The sequence below is a fragment of the Neofelis nebulosa genome, chromosome 2 (genome assembly GCF_028018385.1).
Source record: "Neofelis nebulosa isolate mNeoNeb1 chromosome 2, mNeoNeb1.pri, whole genome shotgun sequence".
Taxonomy (NCBI): Eukaryota; Metazoa; Chordata; class Mammalia; order Carnivora; family Felidae; genus Neofelis; species Neofelis nebulosa.
Window position 1 is genome coordinate 201,999,373 of NC_080783.1, and position 25,309 is coordinate 202,024,681.

Below are 25,309 nucleotides of genomic sequence, written 5' to 3' on the forward strand. Positions count from 1 at the left end.
CCAGGACTTTTATAGCCGGGGAGAGCTTGATGGCTGGCTTCAAAGCTTCAGAGGACAGGCCAACTGTCTTCTTAGGGGCTAATGCAGCTGGTGACTTTAAGTTGAAGCCAATGCTTATTTACTGTTCTGAAAATCTTAGGGTCCATAAGAATTATACTAAATCTACTCTGCCCGTGGTCAATCAGTGGAACAACAAAGCCTGGATGTCAGCACATCTGTTCACAACATGGTTTACTGAGCGTTTTAAGTCCACTACTGAGACCTTCTGCTCAGAAAAAAAGGATTCGTTTCAAAACATTATGGCTCATTGACAATGCACCTGGTCACTCATGAGCTCTGATGGAGATGTACGTTGAGATGAATGTTGTTTTCATGTCTGCTGATACAATGTCCATTCTACAGCCCATGAATCCGGGAGCCATTTTGACTTTTGAGTCTTATTATTTAAGAAAGACATTTGAGGGCGCCTGGGTGGCTCAGTTGGTTAAGCGTCCAACTTCGGCTCAGGTCATGATCTCACAGCACGTGAGTTCGAGCCCTGCAGTGGGCTCTGTGCTGATGGCCCAGAGCCTGGAGCCTGCTTCAGATTTTATGTCTCCCCCTCTCTCTGCCCCTCCCCTGCTCATGCTCTCTCTCTCTCTTTCTCTCTCCCTCAAAAATAAATAAACATTGAAAAAATTAAAAAAACAGAAAGACACTTAAAAAATACATTTCATATGGCTACAGCTGCTTTAGATAGTGATTCCACTGATGGGTCTGGGCAAAGTAAATTGAAAACCTTCTGGAAAGGATTCACCATGCTAGATGCCATTAAGAACATTTGTGATTCATGGGAAGGGGTCCAAATATCAACATTAAAACAGGAGTTTGGATGGGGCGCCTGGGTGGCTCAGTCGGTTGAGCGCCGACTTCGGCTCAGGTCACGATCTCGCGGTATGTGAGTTCGAGCCCCGCATCGGGCTCTGTGCTGACTGCTCAGAGCCTGGAGCCCGTTTCAGATTCTGTGTCTCCCTCTCTCTCTGACCCTCCCCCGTTCATGCTCTGTCTCTCTCTGTCTCAAAAATAAATAAATGTTAAAAAAAAAAAATTTAAAACAGGAGTTTGGAGAAAGTTGATTCCCACCCTCATGGATGACTTGTGAGGTTCAAGACTTCACTGGAGGAAGTAACTGCAGATGGGGTGGAAACAGCAAGAGAACTAGAATGAGAAGTAGAGCCTTGAGATGGGACTGAATGGCTGCGATCTCATGATAAAGCTTGAATGGATGAAAGATTGTTTTCTTAAAGATGAGTAAAAAAGTAGTTTCTTGAAATGGAATCTCCTCCTGGTGAAGATGCTGTGAAGATTGTTGAAATGGCAACAAAGGATTTGGAACATTACATAAACTGAGTTGATAAAACAATGGCAGGGTTTGAGAGGATTGTGTCCAACTTTGAAAGAAGTTCTACTGTGAGTAACATGCTATCAGACAGCATAGCAGAGAAATCATTTGTGAAGGGAAGAGTCAACTGATGCAGCAAACTTCATTGTTGTCTTATTTTAAGAAATTGCCCCAGCCACCCCAGCCTTCAGCACCTACTAACATCAGTCAGCAGCCATTAACATCAAGGTCAGACCCTCTACCAGCAAAAAGGTTATGACTTGCTGAAAACTCAGATGATGGTTAGCATTTTTTAGCTATAAAGTTTCCTTTTGTGGGTTTTCAAATACTCCTTTTTAAAAAAAAATTTATTTAACTTACTTTTTATTTTTAAGTAATCTCTACACCCCACATGGGGCTCAAACTCATGACCCTGAGATCAAGAGTCATATTGTTCTACCGACTGAGCCAGCCACAAGTCCCAAATAATCCTTTATTGAAATATTTTCGCTCGTAGTTCTTAACGAGCTGGGCATTCCACTGCACCACCATTGACGTCATCAGAGTGGCAGCCATCAACATTGCAGCCCACAGATTGGGCAGTCCCAGGATCCCTTTAATGGTTCCAGAGAGTTCTCTGGCTAAAGATCTGTGCTGCATATGATGGCCAGTGTTGACAATCTCATCAAAAGTGATATTTCCACTGTGTTTAATGTTTTTCTGCTTCTTTCTGTCTCTTGGTGGTTCCCTGAGGGCTTTGATAATTAGGGCCGAGGCAGAAGGTAGCTCTTCAATCTGGGCCTGTCTGTTCTGAATGGTCAGTTTCACTGTAATCCTCACACCCTTCCGATCACTGGTTGCCTTGGCAATGTCATCACCAGCCTTTTCTGGAGATAGACCTAGGGGGCCGACAGGTCCAGGGCAGACAACTTCCCCAATGGTGCACCTCAGGTATATGACTTTGATCTTGTTGGGGTTGAACTGAGGTTGCATGGCGGAGGCACCTGGTGTCGGATTAATCCGGACTCGAGATGACCAAAAACAGTTGCACCTTCACCTCCTGCAAGGTGAAAGCCAAAAAAACCATAAAGTATTTTTTAATAAAGTTATGCACAGGGGGGCCTGGCTGGCTCAGTCAGTAGAACATGTGACTTTTGATGTCAGGTTGTGAGCTCAAGCCCCACATTAGGTGTAGAACTTACTTAAAAAAAAAAAAAAGGTAGGCACAATGTTTTTTTGTTTTGTTTTGTTTTGTTTTTAGATATAATGCTATTGCACACTTACTAGACTGCACTATACTATAAATATAACTTTGGTATGTACTGGGAAACAAAAAAATCTATCTGACTTGCTTTACTGTAATATTCACTTTATTGCAGTGGTCTAGAAATGAACTTGCAACATCTCTGAGGCATGTCTGTATTATGGTTGTACCCACCTCTTTTTTTTTTGAGAGAGAGAGAGAGAGAGAGCATGTGCATAGAGGAAGGGCAGAGGGAGAGGGAGCGAGAGAATCTTAATTGCTCTATGCCCAGCTCAGAGCCTGATGAGGGGCTCAATCTCACAACTGTGAGATTATGACCTGAGCCAAAACCATGAGTCAGATGCTTAACTTAAGAGCCATCCAGGTACCCCCCACCACTTTTTAAAAATGTGAACTCTACGTCCAATGTGGGGCTTGAACTCATGACCCTGAGATCTAGAGTCACATGTTCTACTGAATGAGCCAGCCAGGATGCCCCTTCACCCACCCACCTCTTATACACATGAACAAACTGAGTGACAGAAACAAAATGTGACCTGGTCATGATGTACAACTATTAAGTGACCCAGCATATTCTTTCCTAATACCACACATTATTTACCACATATCTGTTGATGTCATAGCTACAGCAATTCTGTAAAATTCCCATCACTTTTAGTGAAAAGATTCAATGAGGGGACAGAGGAGCAGACATGGCCTTGGCAGGGGGAGATGCCACCCAGGGTCCAAGCATCCTGAGACTGCCCTAGATCTGCAGGGGGAAGGGCCTGCCCAAATGTGACTCTCTGAGTCAAGAGAAGTATGGGCCTTGAATGGTTAAAAACCGAGGACTTGCCAAAACAGGGTTATGAATATTACAGTATATTTAATACTTAGCTCTAATAAGATCATGCTTTTAACATGCATAATACACAGTGATATGATTTATCTGAAAGTCTTAAATTCATAGCACAGTATATAGGTGGGGTGGTCTCATGATGGAACCAATTTCGCAGATGTGAAGGCCTTCCTTCTAGACTACCAATGATTCTTTGTGACTGAATGTGTAACTTCATGTAGTCTTAACACCAAAAGTCTACATCTGAGGCCCTCAGGACACACAAAGAATGATAATGATAAATATATGTGGTGTTGCTAGGTGCTGCTCTAAGCTTTCCAACGATTCCTGTGTACAACCATGACCTCTTGAATCTTACAGTTCCAATGGACGCCATACATTCAAATCTCAGTTCCACTACTGCTGTGGGTTGAATTGTACCCTCATAAAAGATGTTGAAATTCTAACCCTCAGTACCTGCGAATGTATTTGGAAATAGGATTATTGAAGATGATCAAGTTAAGATGAAGTCATTAAGGTGGGCTCCCATCCATCTGACTGGTGGGCCTTGTAAAAAGGGGAAATTTGGGGGCTGATTCCCCTTAGGTGGCTCAGTCAGTTGAGCAGCTGACTCTTGATTTCTGCTCAGGTCATGATCTCGTGGTTCGTGGATTCAAGCCCCGCATCAGGCTCTACACTGACAGAGCAGAGCCTGCTTGGGATTTTGTTTCCCTCTCTCTCTGCCTTTCTCTCAAAATAAATAAAAAAATAAAAAAGGAAATTTAGACCCAAAGACAGAGACCCAAGGAGATCACCATGTGAAGACTGGATTTATGGTGCCACAATCAATGAACACCAAAGACTGTCAACAAACAAGCTAGGAAAGGGGCAGGGAACTGATTCTCCCTCACAGCCCCAGAGAAAAACAACTCAGCTGACACCTTGATTTTAGACCTCTAGTCTCCAGAGTATGAGACAAATTTCTGTTCTTTCTTTATTTTTTTTAAACAATGTTATTTATTCTTGAAAGAGAGAGAGAGCTGGGGAAGAGCAGAGAGAGAGGGGGACAGAGAATCCCAAATGGGCTCTGTGCTGACAGCAGAGAGCCCAAAGTGGGGCTCGAACCCATGAACCAGGAGATCATGACCTGAGCCGAAGTAAGGATGCTTAACTGACTGATTCACTCAGGCGTCCCTCTTTATTTTTAAAGAATGTTTTATTTATTTTATTTTGAGGGGGTGGGGAGCAGAGAGAAAAATCCCAAGTAGGCTCCACACTCAGCTAAGAGCCCAATTTGGGGCTCAATCTCACAAACTATGAGATCATGACCTAAGCCAAAATCAAGAGTCAGACCCTTAACCGACTGAGCCATTCAATTTTTTTTTTTTAACGTTTATTTATTTTTGAGACAGAGAGAGACAAAGCATGAACGGGGGAGGGTCAGAGAGAGGGAGACACAGAATCTGAAACAGGCTCCAGGCTCTGAGCTGTCAGCACAGAGCCCGACGCGGGGCTCGAACTCACGGACTGAGAGATCATGACCTGGGCCGAAGTCGGCCGCTTAACCGACTGAGCCACACAGGCGCCCCCCGACTGAGCCATTCAGACACCCCAAATTTCTGTTCTTTAAGCCACACAGTTTGTGGTACTTTGTTACAGCAGCCCTACCAAATGAATGTAACTATATACTAAGTTTTCTGATCTGCAAAGCTGGAATCATAATAATGGTTCTATATGCTGTGCTGTATTCTAAATACTTCATGTAGATTATCTCATTTAGTCATCATGGCATCCCTCCAAAATAGGTACTGCTACTATTTCCACTTTACAGATGAGAAAGCTAGGGAACCGAGAAGTTAAGTAACTTGCTCAAGGTTATATAATAACTAAATACATAAGGTAATAATATATCCTTCACAAGACTGTTAGGAACTCTTCATGAGACTGCAGATGTCATGTGAAAGCATTTTGCAAATGGTAAAGCATTTCACCCCTGTTAGTTAGACTTTCTCTTCAGTCCCTTTTTTTGCCATTTCTGACTCTTCCTCTTCTTACGCGTACTTCCTTCCCTTGGCGACAGGGGTCGCTGCGACGAGAGGGCGCTGACAGGTCTCTCTAGCCTGCTGCGCTGGCTGCTCGCTGGTGCCTATAAATTGCAGCCCCGGGCTTAGCGAGGCATCAGTGCACCGCCGCCGGGGCTGGGGCCGGGGCTGGACCTGTCATTGGAACTGGACGCGGCGGACCTGAAGCTGGGCCGGGGCGGAGCGCCGCGCTGCGCCGGGGCCGCAAGGAGGGGTGTGTTGCTGCCGGCCCACCGCGAGCCGCCCCCAGCCCGCGCCGAGGTGCCCTCCTGCCAGGCCGCCTGCCTCCGCCTTCCGCCTCCCTCCATTTCCCCGGAATTTCAGCCCGGCGCGCCTGCACCCCGGCCCTTCTCTGGGTGGGGAAGCTCCGGGCCGCTTTCCGGCTTCACTCCTTCCTCGCAGGCTGGGCTCCCAGCCCCCTCTCTTCTTTTCCTGGATTGGCTCCCACCCCTTTCGTTCCCCTTCCTTTAGCTCGGGCTCCCTGCCCCTTCCCTTAGCTGAGCCCCAGCTCCTCAGTCACTTTCCTCAGCCAAGGGTCCCAGCCTTCCCTCCTCCTTTTCCTTGCCTGGGGTCCAGCCTATCCTGTCCCTTCCTCTGTCTCTAGGGTGCAGTCTCTTCCCCCACCCCTTTTTCCAGGCCTGGAGTTCCAGACCTTTTAGTCTCTTCCTGTGGTCCTTTCTGGGTCCTTGTCCCCTTTCCCTAGTTTGGAGTTCTCCATTGCAAACCCAGCCTCCCTCCATTCCCAGAGATCTGCTTCCACACAATTACCTCTCTAAAACATGAACTTTTCCTAGGAACTGCCCCAGACTGTCTCCTACCTGCTGACCGCTTGCTACCTATGTCCCAGGTCTTACTCTCACTTTGCTGACGGTCAAGGCCTGTTGAGCCAAGGGATCAGCATGATGCCTCTGTGGGCGGGCATCTGTGGCCGCTCTCCCCCACGAATCTTCCCTTCATTGCTCATGGTGGTAGCCTTGGTGGGGTTGCTTCCGGTTCTCAGGAGCCATGGCCTCCAGCCCAGTCCTACTGCCAGCACCATCCGAGGTTCAGAGCCACCACGGGAACGCTCTATTGGGGATGTCACCACCGCCCCACCGGAGATTCCCCCCGAGAGCCGGCCTGTTAATCATTCCGTCACTGAACACAGCATGAAGACTCGAAAGGCCTTTCCAGTCCTGGGCATCGACTACACACATGTGCGCACACCCTTCGAGATCTCGCTCTGGATCCTGCTGGCCTGCCTCATGAAGATAGGTAAGTCCAGTTTGCTCCGACACTTCTGATAACACCAAATTGGTGAGCCTCTTGTCCCATCCTTACCCCTTGAGGCTGCCCGGGAAAGGGGTCTGGACCACTCCAACCTCCATCCAGCCATCTTTGTTCTTCTCAAACTTGAACTCTGTGGTCTGAGCCTTCCCGAGATCGGAGCCAGCTTTGTGCATGGGAGAAAGCAGGATTAGAGCATGGGATGCTTCTGGTACTGGGTACTTTGAGCAAGGGCTCCAGGCCTGCAGGTCTCCTCTGGCTGGGCCAGACCCCGAGGGGAGCCAGGCACCTAGCTGTGTGTGAGCCAGAGGAGTGTCTTCCAGCAAGTGGCACAGCCTGCTCTGTCAACAACAACCAGTGCAATTACATGCTTCATGGGAGGGCGTTCCAGGATGGAGTGTATATCTACTTGGCCTGTCTGAGGAGTTTAAGTATAGCAGGGGACCCGTGTGCTGGAGACCTAGAAGTGTGGCGGAACATGAGGGATCCCCATAGTATCACCTTCCCTTTTTCCCAGAATGTTATCTGTCAGCTCTGCCTGCCCAGGCTGGCTGGGAGCCCCTGAGTCAGTTTCCGGCCCAGGAATGCCATCCCTTATACAGTTTATGGGACTGGGGCCCTGGAAATTTCTGAAGTCTGTTTTGGAGGTGGAAGGGGAGTGGAGGAGGTTGAAGCCTGGTCTGGCCCCTGCTCACCTCCAGGTTGGCACCCGGCTGTGTCTCAAGGTGCCGTATGGGCTGGCTAGTCATGCTGGCCACCCACTCAACCAAGTGGGAGAGGGACACGTGGATTGGCTTGGGATGCTCCGGTCTGAAGAGACTTTGAAATGTTCTTTTTGGGAGAAGGAACTAGAAAAGTTGTTCCCTCCCCTCCCTGGGCTCCCTCCCTCCTAGGCCTGAACACTCTGTTCTGCTGGGTGATTGATGGAATTCACCGGAGCCTGAATAGCCCAGAAGTCCCTGGAAGTGTGTGTCCGGGGGGCTTTGGAAGCTGCCTTTGAGTTTTTAGCCTCAGCTAGCTGTGGAAGGCATGAGGATCGGGGATGCTGCAGATTTGGGTTTGGGGAGTTGGTGACTCTTGGTAGGAAGCCTTGCAGCTTTTCCAAGGGCGTGTAGGAGCTGAGTGGTGATGCCAGGCTTGTGTGAGGCAGGCTCTGGGACATGCTGCAGGAGGACACTCTGTTTTGACAGATCCGGTTGCTGGCGTGTAGCTTTGGTGCTGTGACGGTAGCAGGGCCTGTATATGGAGCTGGGCCACCAGCACCTATGCCCTGATGGCAGCCAGCTTCCCGGTAAAAGTCAAGGACTGGGCAAGAGGAGCTATGTGTACTGATTCTGACAACAACATGACCTTGAACAAGCTGGGGCCTTTTTCTGCAGGTCTTGCCCAGCCGTGAAACTGGCAAGAATCTCTAAATGTGACCATATCAATTGAGTCATGAAACCAGTGTCTGAATTTTTTGTAAGAAACCGGTGACCATGATGTGTCATTTGTCTGTGTAAGATCAGGAGGAGACCTGATCACAGTCACTGTTTATAAATTGCCCTTCTCTCTCCATCTCCCTCACCTCCCAACGACATCTGGGATTGTGTTAGGGCGCTGGGAGCTGGTACACACACTGCCAGTCTCAGTGCCTTCTATTGGGACGACAGTATGACCACAGAGATCCTACTCAGGGCAGTAAGGAGTTTGTCCCTGCAGGCCTGATATCTGTTTTTAATGGGGTCAGGCTTGGCCTGCTTTGTCCCCACCGGAACCTGTGCCAGGGACCCTGAGCAGCTGGAGAACAGAGATGATGCCATGGCAAGGGCATCAGTCTAGAAAGTTAGGACTTGGCTTCTCATCCCACCTCCCTCTGTGACCTTGGGCCAGTCATGCCTCCCCATCTGTCAGCTGATCTTTGGCCCCTTCCAGGACCGACATTTCTGCCATTCCACTGACTCGGGTAACCCTGGCACGTCATTCCGCCTTGGGCCTCAGTTTTCCCATTGTAAAACGAGGAGGCTGGATATGATCTCCGAGGGCGTTTGCAGTTCCAAAAGTCTCTGTCTCTGGCTTGGAAGGGCGTTCTGAAAACAGAGGGGCCCTAGCACCTGGCCATTCTGGGGAAGAGAGTCGATAGAATTAACGACCAAAGAATCTCAAGGGTCCCTGTTCAGGTGGCAAAAGTGAGCGCCCATTTTTTCCCTTTCCCTTTGCAGGGTAGAGTTCCGGTTAGATAAAGTCTCCACCACTCTGCCACTTAGCCTGTCTGAGCTTCAGTTTCCTCATATATAAAAATGGGGGAAGTAATAGTACCTAGTTATAGTGCTGCTGATGTGACAGTGACATAAATTCATGCATGTACAGTCAACTGGGTACCTACAGGAAGCACTCAGTGAGTGGCAGCTGCCCCTGTTGGTATTTTAACCACCGAAGGCAAGTGCATCCCTACTTCAGCCACCCATGTGCCGTGCTGTCTTCCTGTGAAGTTGGAGGATTACAAATCTCTCAACCCTAGGCTGCCACTGGGTGTCCTTCCTTAAGGTTTCAGGGTTTTGGGTGTGTCCTACCCACTGTTCTTCTTTTCACTTCAGCTGCCTCCCGGCTGGTCCTGGGGGGAAGGGAGATAGCACCTACTGACTTAGGGGATGGGGGTGGGGGCTGAGGCCACACTCCCTCTGCACGCCCAGATCCCCAAGCACCTAGGAGTTCATTCTGGGGTCTTGCCTGTTCTCCCAGCACCGCAGTGTGGGTAGGAGCTGTGTTGGAGCCCTCATTCTGTCATCTCTGGCAGCTGCTTCCCTTGCAAGGTACCCCTCCTTTAAGATTAGAAAGTGCCGTGTGCAGTTCTCCTTCCTGCCCTGATCATTGAGCAGAGCCTCAAGTAGACCCCGTTGGAGATGGTTGTGGGAGGGTGGGATTGGCCAGCGCTGAAGTTCTAGAGCAATGCCTCTGGGTTCTTTTCTAACTGGCTCAGGGGGTGACATCTGGCCCGTCTCTGGGCCTCTTTGCTCCTTCCAACAGTCAGGGATTCTTGACTTTTCCTTGGTAGGGAGGGGCTGGTGGTGTGGCAGGGGGGAGTTTAGACAATTGGGAGTCTTGTGAGAATGACCCCCAAGAAGCCTTAGGCTGTGTCTGCCGCTGGCCCCCTCCCCACCTTGTGATCTGGACCCTGTGTGAATTCCACTTTGTCCCCGGTTCACCGGACTCCCAGTCTAGCCTTTTTCCAAGGGAAAGCCTCACGGTAACACAACTCACCACTGGCACCCCCTGCGTTTGTTTGCCCATATCCCTGACCTGGAACTCCTGGCAGAGGCCCGAGAGCCCATAAGGCAGGTATTCATCTTGTCTCTGGACCAGAGACAAAAAAAAAAAAAAAAAAAAAAAAAGCCTTCCTTTGTCTCTTCACATGTTATAACAATTTTTTTGGTTTTGGTCTTTGCAAGGTGTATCCTGCCATTTCCTCCTTAAACAAGTTGTGCATAGAGGAGGTAGGGGTCACTACTGCCCACTTCACACACCTGGATATCAGCCCCAACAACCGGTTTCCTGTAAAAATAAGACAAGAACTTCCCTCTCCCACTTCTCAGGAGAGAGATACAACTTTAAAGGTCACCTTGAAACTGTCTCAAGAAGCCCAGATGGCACTCTCTAAAAAGAAAGGGGTGATCTTTTTCTCTTTGGGAAAACAGCTGCCTGACGGCAGGGCAGTGGGAGGGGAGGGCCAGCTGGGGGCTGGGAGGAAGCCTTCAGGTATTGAATATGTGTCTCCAGAAGCATCAGGACACTTGGAGGGCCTCGACTGGTCATGTTGCTGGACTTCGTTCAGCTGAGCTCCCACCCCTGCTCCTGCAGCTCTGGGAAAGCAAAGACAGGGTCAGAAATCCTGGGCCCTGTCCCTGCCCCTTGGTACCAGTGACCTTGGCCAGGTGCCTCATTTCTCTGTACCTGACTTGCCTCACTTGTAAGGCGAAGATACTGTATCTGCCTTCTAAGACGGGTATAGAGGACAAACGTGGGAATGCCCAGCCCAGTGCCCTGCTGATGAGGCAGCTTCTAGGGCCTGTTCAGACTCCACCCCTTGGGCGGTCTTCCCAGCCCACTCCAGTCCACGGCAGCAGCTCTGACTTCTCCCCCTGAACCCGTTTCCCTTATTGTTTATCCACAACTTTGGCATGAGGCCTAGCCTGCCCTGTGACATCTCTTCTGTTGGGTGTGTTTGTATTTTAATCAGAATTACCATTTATTGAGTATCTACAGAGTAGTGTTAGGCACTTTATAAAAGTGGTCTCATTTAATTCCTACTAAAATCATATGAAATAAAGGCTATCTGTTTTACAGATGAGGAAACAGCTCATAGAGGTTATCTTCTGTGATGTTGAATTGCTATTTATTTTCTGTTTGAGACTTGGCATAGCCTCTTAGAGGGGTGCTGTGAAGTTGGAGGATTACAGCAACTCTGTCTCCTGTCCCTCACAGTCACATCCACAGGGGCACACAGCCTTCCACTGACTAGGGGCCCAGCTTGCTGCGCGGGGCACTCAGGAATTTTAGGACTCCCTCTAGGGTTGGGGCAGGCGTCAGTGGTGGGAGCCCTCTCTGCTGTTGGGGTTCTGTGCCTGGCATCGGGCCTATCCCCTGTCCCTCTGAGTTGCGCAGATACAACTGAATCCTGCAGTGAGGCTGGGCCTTTCCCTGGTCCTTTGGTAGTGGCCCCACCTGCCATCTCTTTGGCGTTGCCCTCTCCGTGGTCTGACCAGAGCTTACTTCTTCCCTGCTTGGGGAGGGGAGTGCCAGTGGAAGGGGGGTTAGCCAGCAGGGGGAGGCTAACCTTGTGATTGTGATCTTCTGCCTCTGGGCTGCTTTCAGTTACCCTCAGGGCCTGGCAGGATCCCCTGAGAGGCATCCTCTGTATTGGGAGCAGGTGGCACACATTTTTTTAGCCCTGTAAGGCAGGCAGTATTTGGTAGTAATTATCATCACTACTGTAACTTGTTTCCAAAGCACTGCATATATAGTATTTAATTCTGATCGTCTCAGTGGGTTAGCAGGTGGTATTGATGTTGCCCATTGAACATCTAAGGACCCTGAGGTCACTTAGCAAGTAAGTGGCAAAGAACACAGTCCCTGGACTTCTAACCCAAGGCCCATCCTCTTTTCTGCCTGGCCAACACACTGGGTCATTATAAAGATCAAGGGAGACCAGAGATCCAAAGGGGTTTCGTAGGCATATCCATATTGGTAATCTGAATGGTTGCCAGGAGAGACACCAGTTCCCTCAGTAGGAGGGAAGAGCTGAAGGAGCAGGGAAGTCTGGGGTAGTCTGGAGCTCAGGCCAGATCAGCTCCAAGTTCTTATGGAGAGTGTAAGAGCTGAACTCAGCCTTGGGACCTGTCATTCTCAGAGCCCTGGTCAGTGGAACAGCAAACCTTTGAAATGGAGGGCTTTTCCTTTTCCTTGAAGTGTTGTAGGCCCTCCTGGAGGAGAAAGGAGAGGCAGGGAAGTGAATTACAACCGAAAACATGCTGAATAAATAGGCAGGAATGAGGCAGTTAAGAAACCTGCGATCTGGTCTTAGCTCTTTGCTGAGCTGTGTGACCTTAGGCAAGACACAACCTCTCTGAGCTCCTGTTAGGAAATACACGTAAACAGTTTTGTCAAGTATTTGTTAATTACGTTAGCTGCCACTTATTAAGCTCCTGTTTCAGAAGCTGTGTCAGGTACTTGCACAGCTAGAAAATATTGGGGTTTAAGCCCAGATCTTTCTGACTCTAGAACCCGTGTTCTTCATTATGCCCCGACTCCCTTTCAACTCCGAAGTTTTATTTTTCTCATAATCATTTTGAACAAGGAAGAGTTTGAGTCTTGGCTGCAATCTGTGGATCATTTCTTGGGTTTAGGGAAAGACTGTGACACTCCTCTCCCCCAAGCCCCACCATGAATTAAATAGCCCTTCTCTGGGGTGTTGGCATTCAGAAACACAGGAGAGGCAGGGAACTGGAGTGGAGAGGCCTCAGGCTCCCTTGGGAATGCCAGCCTGTACTGAGCTGGCTGGCCTGCCTCCTTCCATCATCCCCTCACCTGCCCCCTTTCCTTCTGTGGTGGGGAGAGAAGGCTCACTCAGCAAACCCAGGACCTGGGTTATTCCTGAGTCATCCGTCACCTGTGTGGGCCTCATTTTGCAGAACTCACACCCCCTGCAAACGTCTGAGTCAGACATGTCTCCCCAAGGTTGTCTGCACACACCGCCCTGGGCCAAACCATCTCTTTAGATGCCGATAAACATCAACTGATACTTTTAGACAGCCCGTGATTATATGTGGGTATTTTTAATCTTATGGGCTAATCTAATTTTAACTGAACTAAGTTTTGAGTTGGGCCTGGATCAGTGGGCTCTCCCCCCTTCCATGCTGACTTCATTTTCTTCCCCCCTAAAGCTCATCTAACAGGCAGGGCCAGTTTGGGGGTCTATTAGGCCAGACCTGACCCCTGAGTTTTGATACTGACTTGCTGAGAATTTGGAGTTCCCCAAATTACCCCCAGCGAGTTCTTTTCTGAAAAGATATGTCCTTAAGCAGCTTGGAGTGAGGTCCAGGATAAGCGGTTCTGTTCCTTCCCAGGCCCCCTTCTCAGTCCCTTGGGGGGGACACTTGCCCCTAAGCCCAGTCTGGCACTTCCAGAGAACTCAGCCTATTTGAGACCAGGCCACTGAAAGCAGAGCAGTGACCTCACAGCTGTGTGTCAGGCAGAGCCCACGAGCTCACCAAAATAATAAATAGCTAACACTTACATAGCACTTGCCGTATGCCAAGCAAAGCTCACAAAGGCTGTGTCTTTGTACTGGTCAGCCAGGACTGAGAGCAGCTAATTAATTTGTCTCTTCAAGCCGGGATGGAAGAAGCAGGTCGGCCAAAATCAGCCACCAGGCGTTTAGCTTGTGGCCCATCAGGGAACCAAGAAGAGTGAAACCCCGGGCCCTGCTCATTAGGGCTTCCAGTGTGCTCAGGAGAGAATGGTCAGTCCATGCCGAGGGATGGGCAGACTCTGGGCAGGCAGAGTTCAGGGAACAACCAGTCTCTGGGGGCAGGAGTGAGTAGGGGAGGCTTCTCAGGCAAAGTGGAACTTGGGCCAGTCTTGAAGGATGGAGAGGAACGAGATAAAGATGTGGGACCAAGAGAGTTATTCTTAGCATGATCCCCGTAAGAATGTAAGCCCCTTGAGGACAGGGCCTTTGTTTGCTTTCTCATCTGTACCTGGCACAGACTAAGGGCTCCTGAATATCTGGAGAATGGAGGAGTGCATGATTGACTTCCATGTAGAGATGGGGTCCATGTGACTGAAGCATGGGACAGACAGGAAACCAGTTTGCTCAGAGGGGAAGGAGAGCAAGGGTTGGAGAGGCTAGTTATCAGACCAAATGCCAGGCCAGGAGTTTAACTGAGCTCCGAAAGTGACACTCAGAGCGCTTTTAGGCATCAGCCTGTGTGTGAGTGGTGCTTTCAAGGCCACCTCCCTCCCTCCCTTGTCACCTCCATGGGCTTGGCTCTAATGCAGGGTCTTGCAAGGGCAACCTCTGTGGGCTGGGTGGGGTCTCTCCAGGAGAGTGTGGGTCTGTTCATCTGCCCTTGATTTGTGTAAGTAAAAGCAAGATACCAGAGCTTCCTCAGGGAGTTGTCAAGAGCCCTAATTGAATTAAGCTTTTCCTGGGAAGATTCTTCAAGCCATCAACTGCTCTGTGACTGTGAATGGATGAGACCAGTGGCCATAAACCATGCAAGAAGGCAATCTCATTAATTTATGGTTATGCCTAGACAGGTTGACTTATGGCTTCTCTTTGTTTTATGTGTGTTGGGAGTGGGCTGGGGCCAGAATCTCCTTTCTGTGGCAGATTTATTTTTAAAATATGAATAAATAAAACATGTTTGTGGTCAAAACAAAGCAAACAAAAATAAAACAGGACAGAAGGGTACTAAGGTAAAAAGTAAAAATTTCCCTCCTCACTTCTCTGATTACTGGACTGTCATGCTCTCTAGAGTTAACTTTCTTGTGTATGTTTTCATAAATTCTCTATACACATATGAGTGTGGGAGTGTGAGGGCAGATTTAGTTTTCATAAAGCCACGTGTGTAAAAGAAAAGAGTTCTAGGCTGGGACCTGGGTCCTAGGTCCAGCTCTGCCTCTTTCATGCATGTTGACCTATGGTAAGTCATTTTGCCTTCCTGGGCCTTAGTTTTCCTGTCCGTCGATTTCAGTTGTTAAGAGGCTCTTCAGGACTTTCCAGCAGGAAAGGCAGTCATCCCAGGGGTGTCCCTGGTGTGGTGAGCCCTGGGCAGACCGTGAGGCCCTGGGAGGGGGATCTCCACAGCCCATCCTTTGGGAGATAGGCCACTACTGTTATTAGCCCTGGCTTCAAGAGTACAGAATTCTCAAGTACAGGGTCATGGTCTCCTGCAACTCCAGCTCAGGGTTATGGGACTAAATGAATGGGTTCGCAGAGAGCCAGCTGTGTTGTTGGAGAAAGGGAGAAATCACAAGTGGGAAAGTACGTGGCTCAGCCTGAGATGCTGGGGACATTGGATGGGAGGAGGAAACATGAGGGAAGGTTTCCTGAAGGAGGTAGTTCTGAGGAATGAGCCAGGCAGAGAAGAGGAACATCATTTGGTAAGGCTGCTGTTGGAAGGGATTCTGGCTTAGGTGGGAGAATGGACTGGATGACTGGCTTTTCTTCTAGGATCTAGATTTCTAAGATTCCTTTTTTTAAATTTTTATTAAAGTAATCTCTACACCCAACATGGGGCTTGAACTTACAACCCTGAGATCAAGAGTCGCATGCTCCACTGACTGAGCCAGCGAGGAGCCCCTAAAATTCTTTCTGAGTCTATGATGGCGTTTGGGGACCCCTCAAATAGTCTGCAGACATTGTATATGTGTATTTTTATCAGAGGAGTAGTAGTAGTAGCCACAGCTTTTCCGAGGGGTGTGTGGCCCCACAAAGTTGAAGAGCTTTGGCACTTTGTGCAAATTGGAAGAAGGGTAAAGGATTTTCCTTGGGCAAAGTGTCATACTTAACCCTGGGATGAGTGGAGTTTGCCTGGGGGACCGCAGAACTCCTAGGCAAGGGGAATGAACCCAGTCAGAATGAGTAAGCTGTGTCCTGGGAGAAGAGAAAGGAAATTGACCCTGTAAAGTTGAAGAAAGCTTTTCTGGGTTGGGCATCAAAGCAGATGTAGCTGCCCTCCTGTGTAGGTGGGGAAGGTGCTGGGCTCCTTCTGCCCCTGGAGTCCGCTAGGTTTCCGTGGTAAGTCCAGTTCACACCCCAGGAGGTAATTCAGGCCTCTGGCCCTTTGTCCTAAAGTGGCTAGGGCCCAAACATACCTCTGAGCCTCTGTTAGGGGAAGCAGCAGAAGCAAGGGATCCCCTCTGAAGGGGACGCAGTGCTAGGCTTTGAGGGCACAGTGCTAGGTGGCCCCTGTTGGCCTCTGCTCTTGCCGGGACTGAGGATCCCTTATCTCCTGCTCTCACCCTGTTTCTGGGAGTAAAGTAGAGAAATTTTTCTGCCTGTAGAATACTAGAGGTAGAAAGTGACCTGTGGCCCCCGGGCCCCGAGGGGAGATGGAGATGTTTTGGTCCCATCCTCTCATTTTCCAATTGAGGCCCAGAGAGGCTGTGCCCAGAGCCACACATGAGTTAATGGCTGAGGGAGGGCTTTCCCCGTTCTGTTAACTAATAACCCGGGGGGCTCTGGGCAGTAAGAGCTGGACCAAGAGGAGGGGCTGTGGTCTTTGGCTTGGTTCTTGGTTCCTAAGCACTGGTAACTCTGATGGGCCGTTTAAGCCTAAGAAGGGCAACTTCCTGCTGGAGTATCTGTCCGAGAGCTGTTCCTGGCAGGGAAGCTACTTGGCCTTGGCCACACGGGCCCTTGCAGGAGAACCAAGCCAGCGTTGAGCCTGCGTGCTGTGCTTTTAGGGCATCTTTGCCATCAAGCCAGGCATCAAGATCTTATCTTTTGGGACCTGGGCCAGGGCCTACAGGAATCCGGATGCTATACCAGGTAGGCAGGACGCCTGCTTGAGGCAGAGCCAGCTCACCTCGCTGAGCACAGACCGAGACTCCCGTTACGGCTCAGTGGAGGAGGGGAGCAGGCAGCAGGAGTGGCCCAGCCTCACCTGGCCAGCCTGGCTGGTGGACCAAGCAAGGATGCACGAGAACTACTTCTTTTGAGGAATCAGGGGCTGGTCTGAGAAAGGCCATATAGATACAGCACACTCAGGCAATAGAAAGTGGGTGTGATTTGAGGTGCAGATGGAATTATGAGGGTTTAGAGGAAGCAGAAAGACCCTCCCACCTGAGGACGGCGGTGGGGGGTGGGGGGAAGGGGTTGTGTGGAGGTAACAGTTGAACTAACCCTTGAAGGATAAGTAGGATTTAGATGAGATGCTTGAGCGAAACAGGTTTTACTGGGCACATCCGGAAGCTTCTACCTGGGGATTACAGAGGAGTATCCTAGAGCAGTTCCCTTTGGAAACATGGTGGTTGGGAACACAGGCTTTGAAGCGCCACAGACTCGAGTTCAAATCTCGGCTCTCCCACTTCATGGCACCATGATTTTGGGTAAGTCACTTCCCCTCTTTGAGTCTCAGTTTGATCACCTGCAACCGTGATGGTGTAACACATGGCAGGATGTCGGAAGGATTTGGGGAGAGTACCCGTGTAAGATGGTTGTCACAGAGTTTGGCACATCCCGAACACGCGATAAATGATGGCACTTGGGAGTCCCTCTAGGATCGGGAGGGAGAGAGATGCTGGCTTGTTTTCTCTGACTCCTGAATCGCCCAGCAACTGAATAATCACTCAGCAAGACTTACTGATGCCCTGCTGTGTGTCCAGTGCTGTGCTAAGCGCAGGGGTGAGGCAGCTATGGATAAATAATGTTTATCCTTTTAATGAGCACACTCCTAAGGTGGCGAGAGCACTTTCCAGATGCAGCAGGAAACCTTTTGGGGAGATGCTGTTCTTCTCCTTTTTATGAATGAGGACACTGAGGTCCCAAGAGGTTAGGTGCCTTGCCTAGAAGCGGATGGCCTGACTATGGCACAGCCGAAGCCAGACCCACGGTTTCTCATTCCAAGTCCTGTGCAATTTCTCCTATAAAACAGTCATTTCACCATGTAGCTGTAGTAGCAAGACTTATCACTTGAAGCATTTAATGAGCAAAGCACGATTTTGTATGACAACTTGATATGTAGCTATAAAAGCACTAAATTTTGCAGAACAGATGATGGTTTTTAAAATAGGCCCAGCTCTGATGAGGTACCAGGTGAACTGTGCCAGTGTGCAGGGCAGAAGGTGCTGCCACTTTTGTAACTGCGCCGCCCTGGCCGAGCCTCAGTTTCTCCAGTGAAACGGATAATGTGTGTAAAGCTCCAGGCACACCGGAAGCGCTCCGAAATGGGAGTTGCCACTATGGTTGGAAGGTGGTTTCAGTCATGAGAGCCAGGGGGCACCGGGCAATGCTGAATGTCACCAGGACTGGGGTGGGCATGTAGATGAGATCTTGAGCTGAAATGTCTGAGGTTTGGTCTTTAGTTGGGAGGGGGAGACACATTCAGCAAACACTGATTCATGCCTCATAAAGGCTGTGCTGAATGAAGACGGAAAGAGGAATAAATATAATCCCAGCCTCACGGGAGAGGCTGAGGTCTAAACAAGCACTTGGGATGTGCTGAGAAGTGCCACAGCAGGGCCCCACAGGGCTGTGGGTGCACAGGAGGCTTTGGGTGGGTGGTGGATCAGAGAACATGCCAGAGCTTTGAGCTGAGCCTTGAAGGTTGGGCAGGAGTTTGCTCATATGGAGGGTGGAGCTGGAGAAAGGCACGGAGACGTGAATAATGCAGAGCCGTAGATAATGCGGAGCCATTGACCTTTGCTTGTGAAACCCATTGGGGCATTTTTCACCCCCTTAACCTCAGCCCCACACATACTTCACCTGCCTGGCCGGCTGGGCAGAGAAGCTGAGCCACCCTGCGGGGCCGTGAGCACCAGTGTTGGATGTTGCCGTATGGAGGCAGTAAGCAGGTTGTTGAGTAAGCAGCTGGGTTGTTTGAGACCCGCCGAGCGCCTGGCCTTGTGCTAAGGGCTCCACGTGGTACATGGTTGTCTGAGTGTCACGGCAACCCTGAAGGGTACGAGTCCCGGTGTCTGCCTTTATCCAGCTTACAGCCACCTCCGGGAGTGAAAGAGCAAATAAAAGTGCCCAGTGAAGCTGTGCCACTGCCTCAAAGCCCAGGAGGACTTCAGGGAGAGAAGAGATGTGGCCGGAATGAGGGGGCAGAGGCCTTTGTGCAGGTGCGTTCACAAGGCCTTGACAAGGGGAGGGGAAGCAGCGGGTCAGGCAAGGGTCGTGGCACCAGCCGAGGCTCCGAACAGTGGGTGTGAGCGGGCACCCGGCTGAGGAAGGGGAAAGAAGGGGCTAGAGAGGAAGGCCCACCAGCTGCGGGGGACGTCTGGGCTGGGGGTCAGTGAGAAATAAGATTGGGTGGGTGGGCTAGGCTAGATTCCCAGGCATTTAGAACTCCAGCCAGAGCAGAGGGCTGGTCAGCCCTCTGGAAAGCTCGATCGCACACATCGATCACACACCCTTCACTCCATTTCCACCTCTGCTTTCCCTGTCCAAGCCACGAGCATCTCTAACCGGGTGACTCCAGGGGCCCCCTGAATTGTCTCCTGGCTGCACTCCCCTCTGCCTGTAATCAGCTCTCCACAGAGCAGCCAGGGGCATCGTTCAGAAATGTAAACCAGAACTCACCATTCCCCTGCTTCAAACTTTTCAGTTGCTTCCTGATGAACTTGGGGTGAAATCCAATCCAGGAGAGGTGTGGTGTTCAGCTCTCTCAGCTTCACTCCTTGCTGCTCTTCTCCTGACCTCACTCACTCCAGTCTTCCTGGGTTTCTCAAGTGCACGAGCCTCTCCAGGCCTGTTCCTCCGCACTTGCTCTCCCCAGCCTGGAAGGCTGCCGCAGGCCAGCTCCCTGCCCAGGTCCTGGATCAGGTGTCCTCTCTTCAGAGAGGCCTCCCTGGCCACCGAGTCTAATGTGTAGAACCCCCCCCTCCTCTCATGCCAGACACTATTCTGGGTACTGAAGACATAGCCAGGAGCAAGACAAGGAGGCTTCTGGTGTCAGGGGGTTCACAGGGCAGTGTGGGGTGTTGGACAGTAGACACAACAGTGTCAGGCAGTGATAAGTATCCTGGAGAAAATAGATAGGAGAGAGATGTGCTACTTTGGATGGTTAGCTAAGGCCTCTCTGAGGAGGTGGCTTCTGAGCTGAGCAAATGACAAGAAGGAGCTTGCCTTTCAAAGACCAGCGTCCCTGGAGAGGGCACATTTGAGGAACCTGGAGTAGAGAGAGAGGGAGGGAAGGAGGTGTGGTGTGAGAATCTAGGTGCTATGTGGAGCCACTGAAGGCTTTTGATCAGGGTGACATGGTCTGACCTGGGGAGGGATGCGCAGAGCAGCCTGGGAGCTAGAGATAGAGGGTTGGCTCCGGCTTCGGGCTGGCCACAGTAAACCAAGCAAAGCAGGTCCCTGGCCCACAGCCACTCGGCCCAGGTCTGTGAGAGCAGCAGGTGTGAAGCTTTGAAACAGGCTCCTGTGGCCGGGCCAGCGGTGGGATGGAAGCTCCAGCCTGGGAGAGTCATTGCCAGGGAGGGGTGAATAGGGAGCAGGGCAGAGCAGGGGGGGATGAAGGCACGTGAGGAAGGGAGGGGCTGTGGGGACGCGAGGCCCTGCTGGACTCCTGCCCTCTCCTCCCCTGCCGCACCCCGGTGCCCACAGGCAGGCCGTCACCGGACCTGTCCCGTGCGAGCCTTGGCACGGCTGAGCACCAGGGCTGTGACGTGCCTGTTCCCTGCCGAATCCTATGATCCCACGCGGCCTGGGGGACTGCCGGGTCCGGAAACACCAGGCCTAGAATCAGAGAAGTAGACTTTATTGTCGGGAGGGATCTAGGGACAGAGTGAGGGATCCAGGAGGTGAGACAGAGAAAGATAAGGAAGGGGGTTGGGGGTCAAGAGGCTTAGACTGGGATGCCAGCTCTTGCAGCAGTGGGGGTGGGGCCTGGCACGTAGACCTGGGGACGGTCATTGACAGTGCTGTGGCGAGCACCCAGCAGTAACGGAGCCGGGCCCAACCCCCTCATCTCACAGAGGAGGAAGCAGAGAGCCAGAGAGGAAATGACTTGCCCATAGGCCGCAGTGGGAGGTGACAGAGCTGGGGTTAGTTCAGGTCTCCCAACCCCTAGTCCGGAGCCCCTCTGTGATGGTATAAGTGTGGGTCTTCTTTCCTCCACCATTCCCTCCGGGACGGCCCCCTGTTCCCTCTGCAGGTGAGGCGGCTGCCCCTGGCTCCCACCTGCTCTTCAGCTCGCCTCTGAGCACCTACTGTGTGTCAGCAGTGTGGGCAGTGGCTCCCACCCTTGTGGCACTGACAGCTGTGTGTGGGAGACAGACGTGTAAACAGCTACAATACAAGACAGGCTGAAGTGACACAGGCAGGCAGCACAATGCAGTGTGGGCCCTGGTGGCAGACGGGTCTCGGTTCTGGCACTGCCACTTAGAATGTAGTGGTGACGAGGGCCCGAGTCGAAATTGGGAAAGATTGAGAAGGGCTCTGATTCGGCGTAGAGGAGTGTGGACACTTTTCTCGTGATGGGAATTGCAGAGAGTTTGGGGTGAGGCATGACCACGACCAGCCTGTGTTTAGGATGAAGGTTCTCCCAGCAGGTGGAGAATGGACTAGATGAAGTTTCTCACAGTGTTCTTGGCTCTGGGAATTTTCCGCCTCCTCCCTCCATAGATAATTATCCTTCCTAAGAAACTGATCAGATGGGAAACTGCAGGAAATGGTTTGGGACAAGGATTGTGTAGGAGTTGGGGGGAGAATGAAAAGGATGTAGCAGGAGGCGGGATCCATGCCTAGCAGCAGGAGGTGGCTCCCTTGGAAGGAGGAGGGAGGGGAGCCTGAGCAGGCTAGGAATTTAAATCAGAGTGGGTGTCTCCCGGGGAGCCAGGTTCCTCAAAGTTCTTCTGCTCCCCTGGTGGGAAAGAGGGGTGATGTTGACTGGCGGGATCAGCTTTTCTGAGTCCTTGTGAGGCAATGTGGCCCAGCAGCCTCAGCACTGGTCCAAGTGTCAGAGCCAAGTCCAGGCTCAGCTCTGCTGCTCAGCTGTCCTTCCACATCTGAAATTCCATCATTGTGGGCCAGGGCCTGTTATGGCGAGTGGGTGCACCGGACACCCTCTCCAGGCACACAGCACACCTCCTATCTCAGCTCCCTGCAGGCCCGAAGTTTTAGTTGTAGGCCTGGCCTCTGCTCCCCATCGGCCTTGCTGGTTCAACAGCAGCTCTCAGTATGCTGAGGCTTCCAGGGAGCTAGGTTCCACTCAGTGTGAGCAGGTGACTAAACCACAGCCACCATTGATCAGCAGTGAGGAGCAAGCAGAGACAAGGTTGCCTGTGCAGGGGCCCGGATGGTGGAGATTCAGGGCATCCTTTGGTGCAGTCAGGGTCAGTAGAGTCTGGTGGCTTAAGGTTTTCAGAGTCCAGCAGACCTGGCTTTGAATCCCAGCTGCACTACTGCTAGCTGTGGGATGTTAGGCTGAGTACCTGACCTGTGAACATCATTTTTCTGTAGATAATTCTCCCTTGCATGTCTTTTTTTAAACCTTTTCCTCCCTCTATTTAATTGAGGAATAACATACATATATGAATACAGTAGAGTGCACTACTCTTAAAGTGAATGGCTCAGTGATTACTTATAAATGTTTGCGACCATGTTAACAAATCAAGATAGAGGATATCTGTGTACCCTCCTAAGGTCCCCTCCTGCCCTTCCCAGTCTGTACCCCCACATTCCTCTGAGGTAACCGCTGTTGTGACTCCTGTCATCATCAGTTTGTGGTACCTGTTCCTGACCTTGATATGACTGGAGTCAGACAACAGGTGTTCTTTTGTGTCTGGCTTCTTTTGCTCACCTTATTCGGGATGTTCCTCTTTGTCGTCACATGAATGAGAGTTTGTTCTCTCTGTTGCCGTACAGCATTGCCTTCTATGAATAAGCCATGGTGGTTCACTCTTCTGCTAATGGTCATTTGGGTTGGTTCCCGTTTTTGACAGTTATGAATAAAGCTGCTATGAACATTCTTATACTCCATGGGGTTTTGTGAAAATTAAATGAAATAATTTATTACAGTAAAGTGTTTCTTTTTTTTAAGTTTATTTATTTATTTTGAGAGAGAGACCAAGCGCACCTGAGTGAGGGAAGAGCAGAGAGGGGGGGGAGAGAGTGTCCCAGGCAGGCCCTGCATTGTCAGCGCAGAGCCCAACGCGGGGCTCAAACCCACGAAACCACGAGATCCTGACCTGAGCCGAAACCTAGAGTCAGACACTTAACTGACAGAGCCACCTGGGTGCCCCCTATAATAAAGTGTTTAATACTGAGCTTGGACTCAGAGCAGATGCTCAGACAAATTTCCTCCCAGGTCTTGTTGTTCATAAAAAGGAAACAAAATTCAAACGCGACCTAAGTATGTAAAGAACCAAGTGCAAGTCCTATCCCTTTTATTCACCTGCTCCTTAGAGCTGATCACTTCACAGTTCTGAGCGTCTGCCTGGACTTTTCCCTAGCTTTGTGTGAAGTTCTTTTTAATAAAAATCATTTTAAAGTGGTAATCATACTGTTTATACTCTTTTGCAACTTACTTTTTTTTTTTTTTATTAAGTCTGACTTTTTAAGAGTCTCCTTATCTGCGTTAAAGGAGCAATATCGAGAGGGACAGGCTGGAATGAGCTCCTGCATCAGTCGCTCGGGGCCTTCCACTCAGGCCTGGCAGGGCTGCCCTCAGGCTTTCCTCCGTGTGGAACCCAGGGTTTGGATTCTGGAACCCTGGGCGTGAAGTGCAGGCTTTCCTCCGTGTGGAACCCAGGGTTTGGATTCTGGAACCCTGGGTATAAAGTGCAGGCTCTGTTGTGCCCTGCCTGGGTGTGTTCTTGGGCTTAAATGTCCTGAGCTTTTGTTTTCTCCTCTTTAACGCAGGAGAACCCACACCTGCCTCATAAAAGGATGCCATGAAGTCTAATTCTAAATTCGATAACATATAGGAAAGATCAATATCAGGGTAGGAGATAACATATAGCAAAGTACAAAGTGGAAAGTGTAAGGTAGAAAGTACAAGGTGGGAGGTGACGCACGTATGCTGCTTATTCTGCAAAATCACGGGCTGTCAGAACCAGAGGAGCCTCTGAGAGGCTAACCCAGCCCGCTGCCTTACATGTGAGGAAACCGTGGCCCAGGGAAGGCTGCAGCGCCAGAATCAAACCAAGGGGGACATCAGCCCTGCAGCTTCCCAGTGGAGGGGGTGTCCACCATCCTCTGGTCCAGGAGGGTGGGGAAACAGGCAGGTGGGGCAGAGGAGATGCTGTCCCAGTCCAAGCTACAGCACTTTTTCTATCCTAACTTTGCCCCCAAACCCGGACCTCTGTCCATTCCCACAGAGCTCACTGCCTCCCGCTAAGAAGCACCCCTGCTCTTCCTTCCTGCAGGTGACAGCCTGGAGGTGAGTAGTCTCTGAGACTTCTTGTAGTTTGGTGTTTGGATCTCCTGAGCCTTCACCCTCCCAGCCTTTATAAACGGATAGAGAGGGCTCCCCCAGGCCTGTGAGCCGATGGCCCAGGCTGAGGTCAGGAATCTGGAAACAAAACCCTGACCAGTATGGGCTGGGGCCTGTGCCTCATTCACCCTGCTCCTCCCACGGAAGAATTGGCATGATAAGATTTGTACCGGCCCAGGTGGGCCCCACTCTCCCCCGTATTTGGCCACCACACTCGGTACCAGGCACACAGAGGCGGAAGTGGCTCCTTGTGCTCCGTCTCCCGCCTCTTTTGGAGCCACAGCTCATTATGAAAGCACCCATGGCAGTGATATCAGGTTGCTGGGCAGGGCCACTGGGAGTGCCCTGTTGGTCCAGGGTGGAGTGTGAGCCCTTGTATCCACTTTCAGGGCGAGGTTGTAGAGGGACACATGTTCAAATGGCAGTGAATGGTGATATCACAGACGTCCTGCACAGAGAATAGGAGGCACCGCCACCATGTGCCAGAGCTCTTGCCTTGCATGTCACCGTTCTGGGCCCTCTGCCTTCAGCATCTTGGGTGGGCCTCATCTGACCCTGTGAGGTGAGGGGAGGTGACCCTCATTTTATAAATGAGGACCCTGAGGTCTGGAGAGTTAACTAACTCGCCCAGGGTCACATGCACAAGAAAGTGGTGGAACCGAGCAACCTTGAATCCTAGGAAACCAGGGTGAGAGAGTCATTTGAGGTTACCTGGCCCTCTCTCCTCATGGTTGAGCAAACCCAAGGCCCAGAGTTAGGGCACATGGGGACTGGCACTCAGGGCTAGTATTCTTTCCTTTCCATTGATAACAACCACAGTTAGTACCATAGTAAGACCCCCAGCCTGCTCCTTTGAACATTCTGAAACAGTCC

General features: G+C 50.7%; 1 protein-coding gene and 1 pseudogene across 1 annotated transcript in view; one reads left to right on the forward strand and one right to left on the reverse strand.

Annotated features, from left to right (window-relative positions):
* Positions 1 to 1,880: 1,880 nt before the first annotated feature.
* Positions 1,881 to 2,402, reverse strand: LOC131491289 (large ribosomal subunit protein uL11-like; annotated as a pseudogene).
* Positions 2,403 to 5,607: 3,205 nt separating this feature from the next.
* Positions 5,608 to 25,309, forward strand: part of SLC9A1 (solute carrier family 9 member A1) — a 48,378-nt gene continuing 28,676 nt past the window's right edge. The window contains exon 1 of the mRNA XM_058718475.1: positions 5,608 to 6,776. Coding sequence (XP_058574458.1) covers positions 6,422 to 6,776 — 355 coding nt within the window. The 5' untranslated portion in view covers positions 5,608 to 6,421. The remainder of the gene's footprint in view (positions 6,777 to 25,309) is intronic.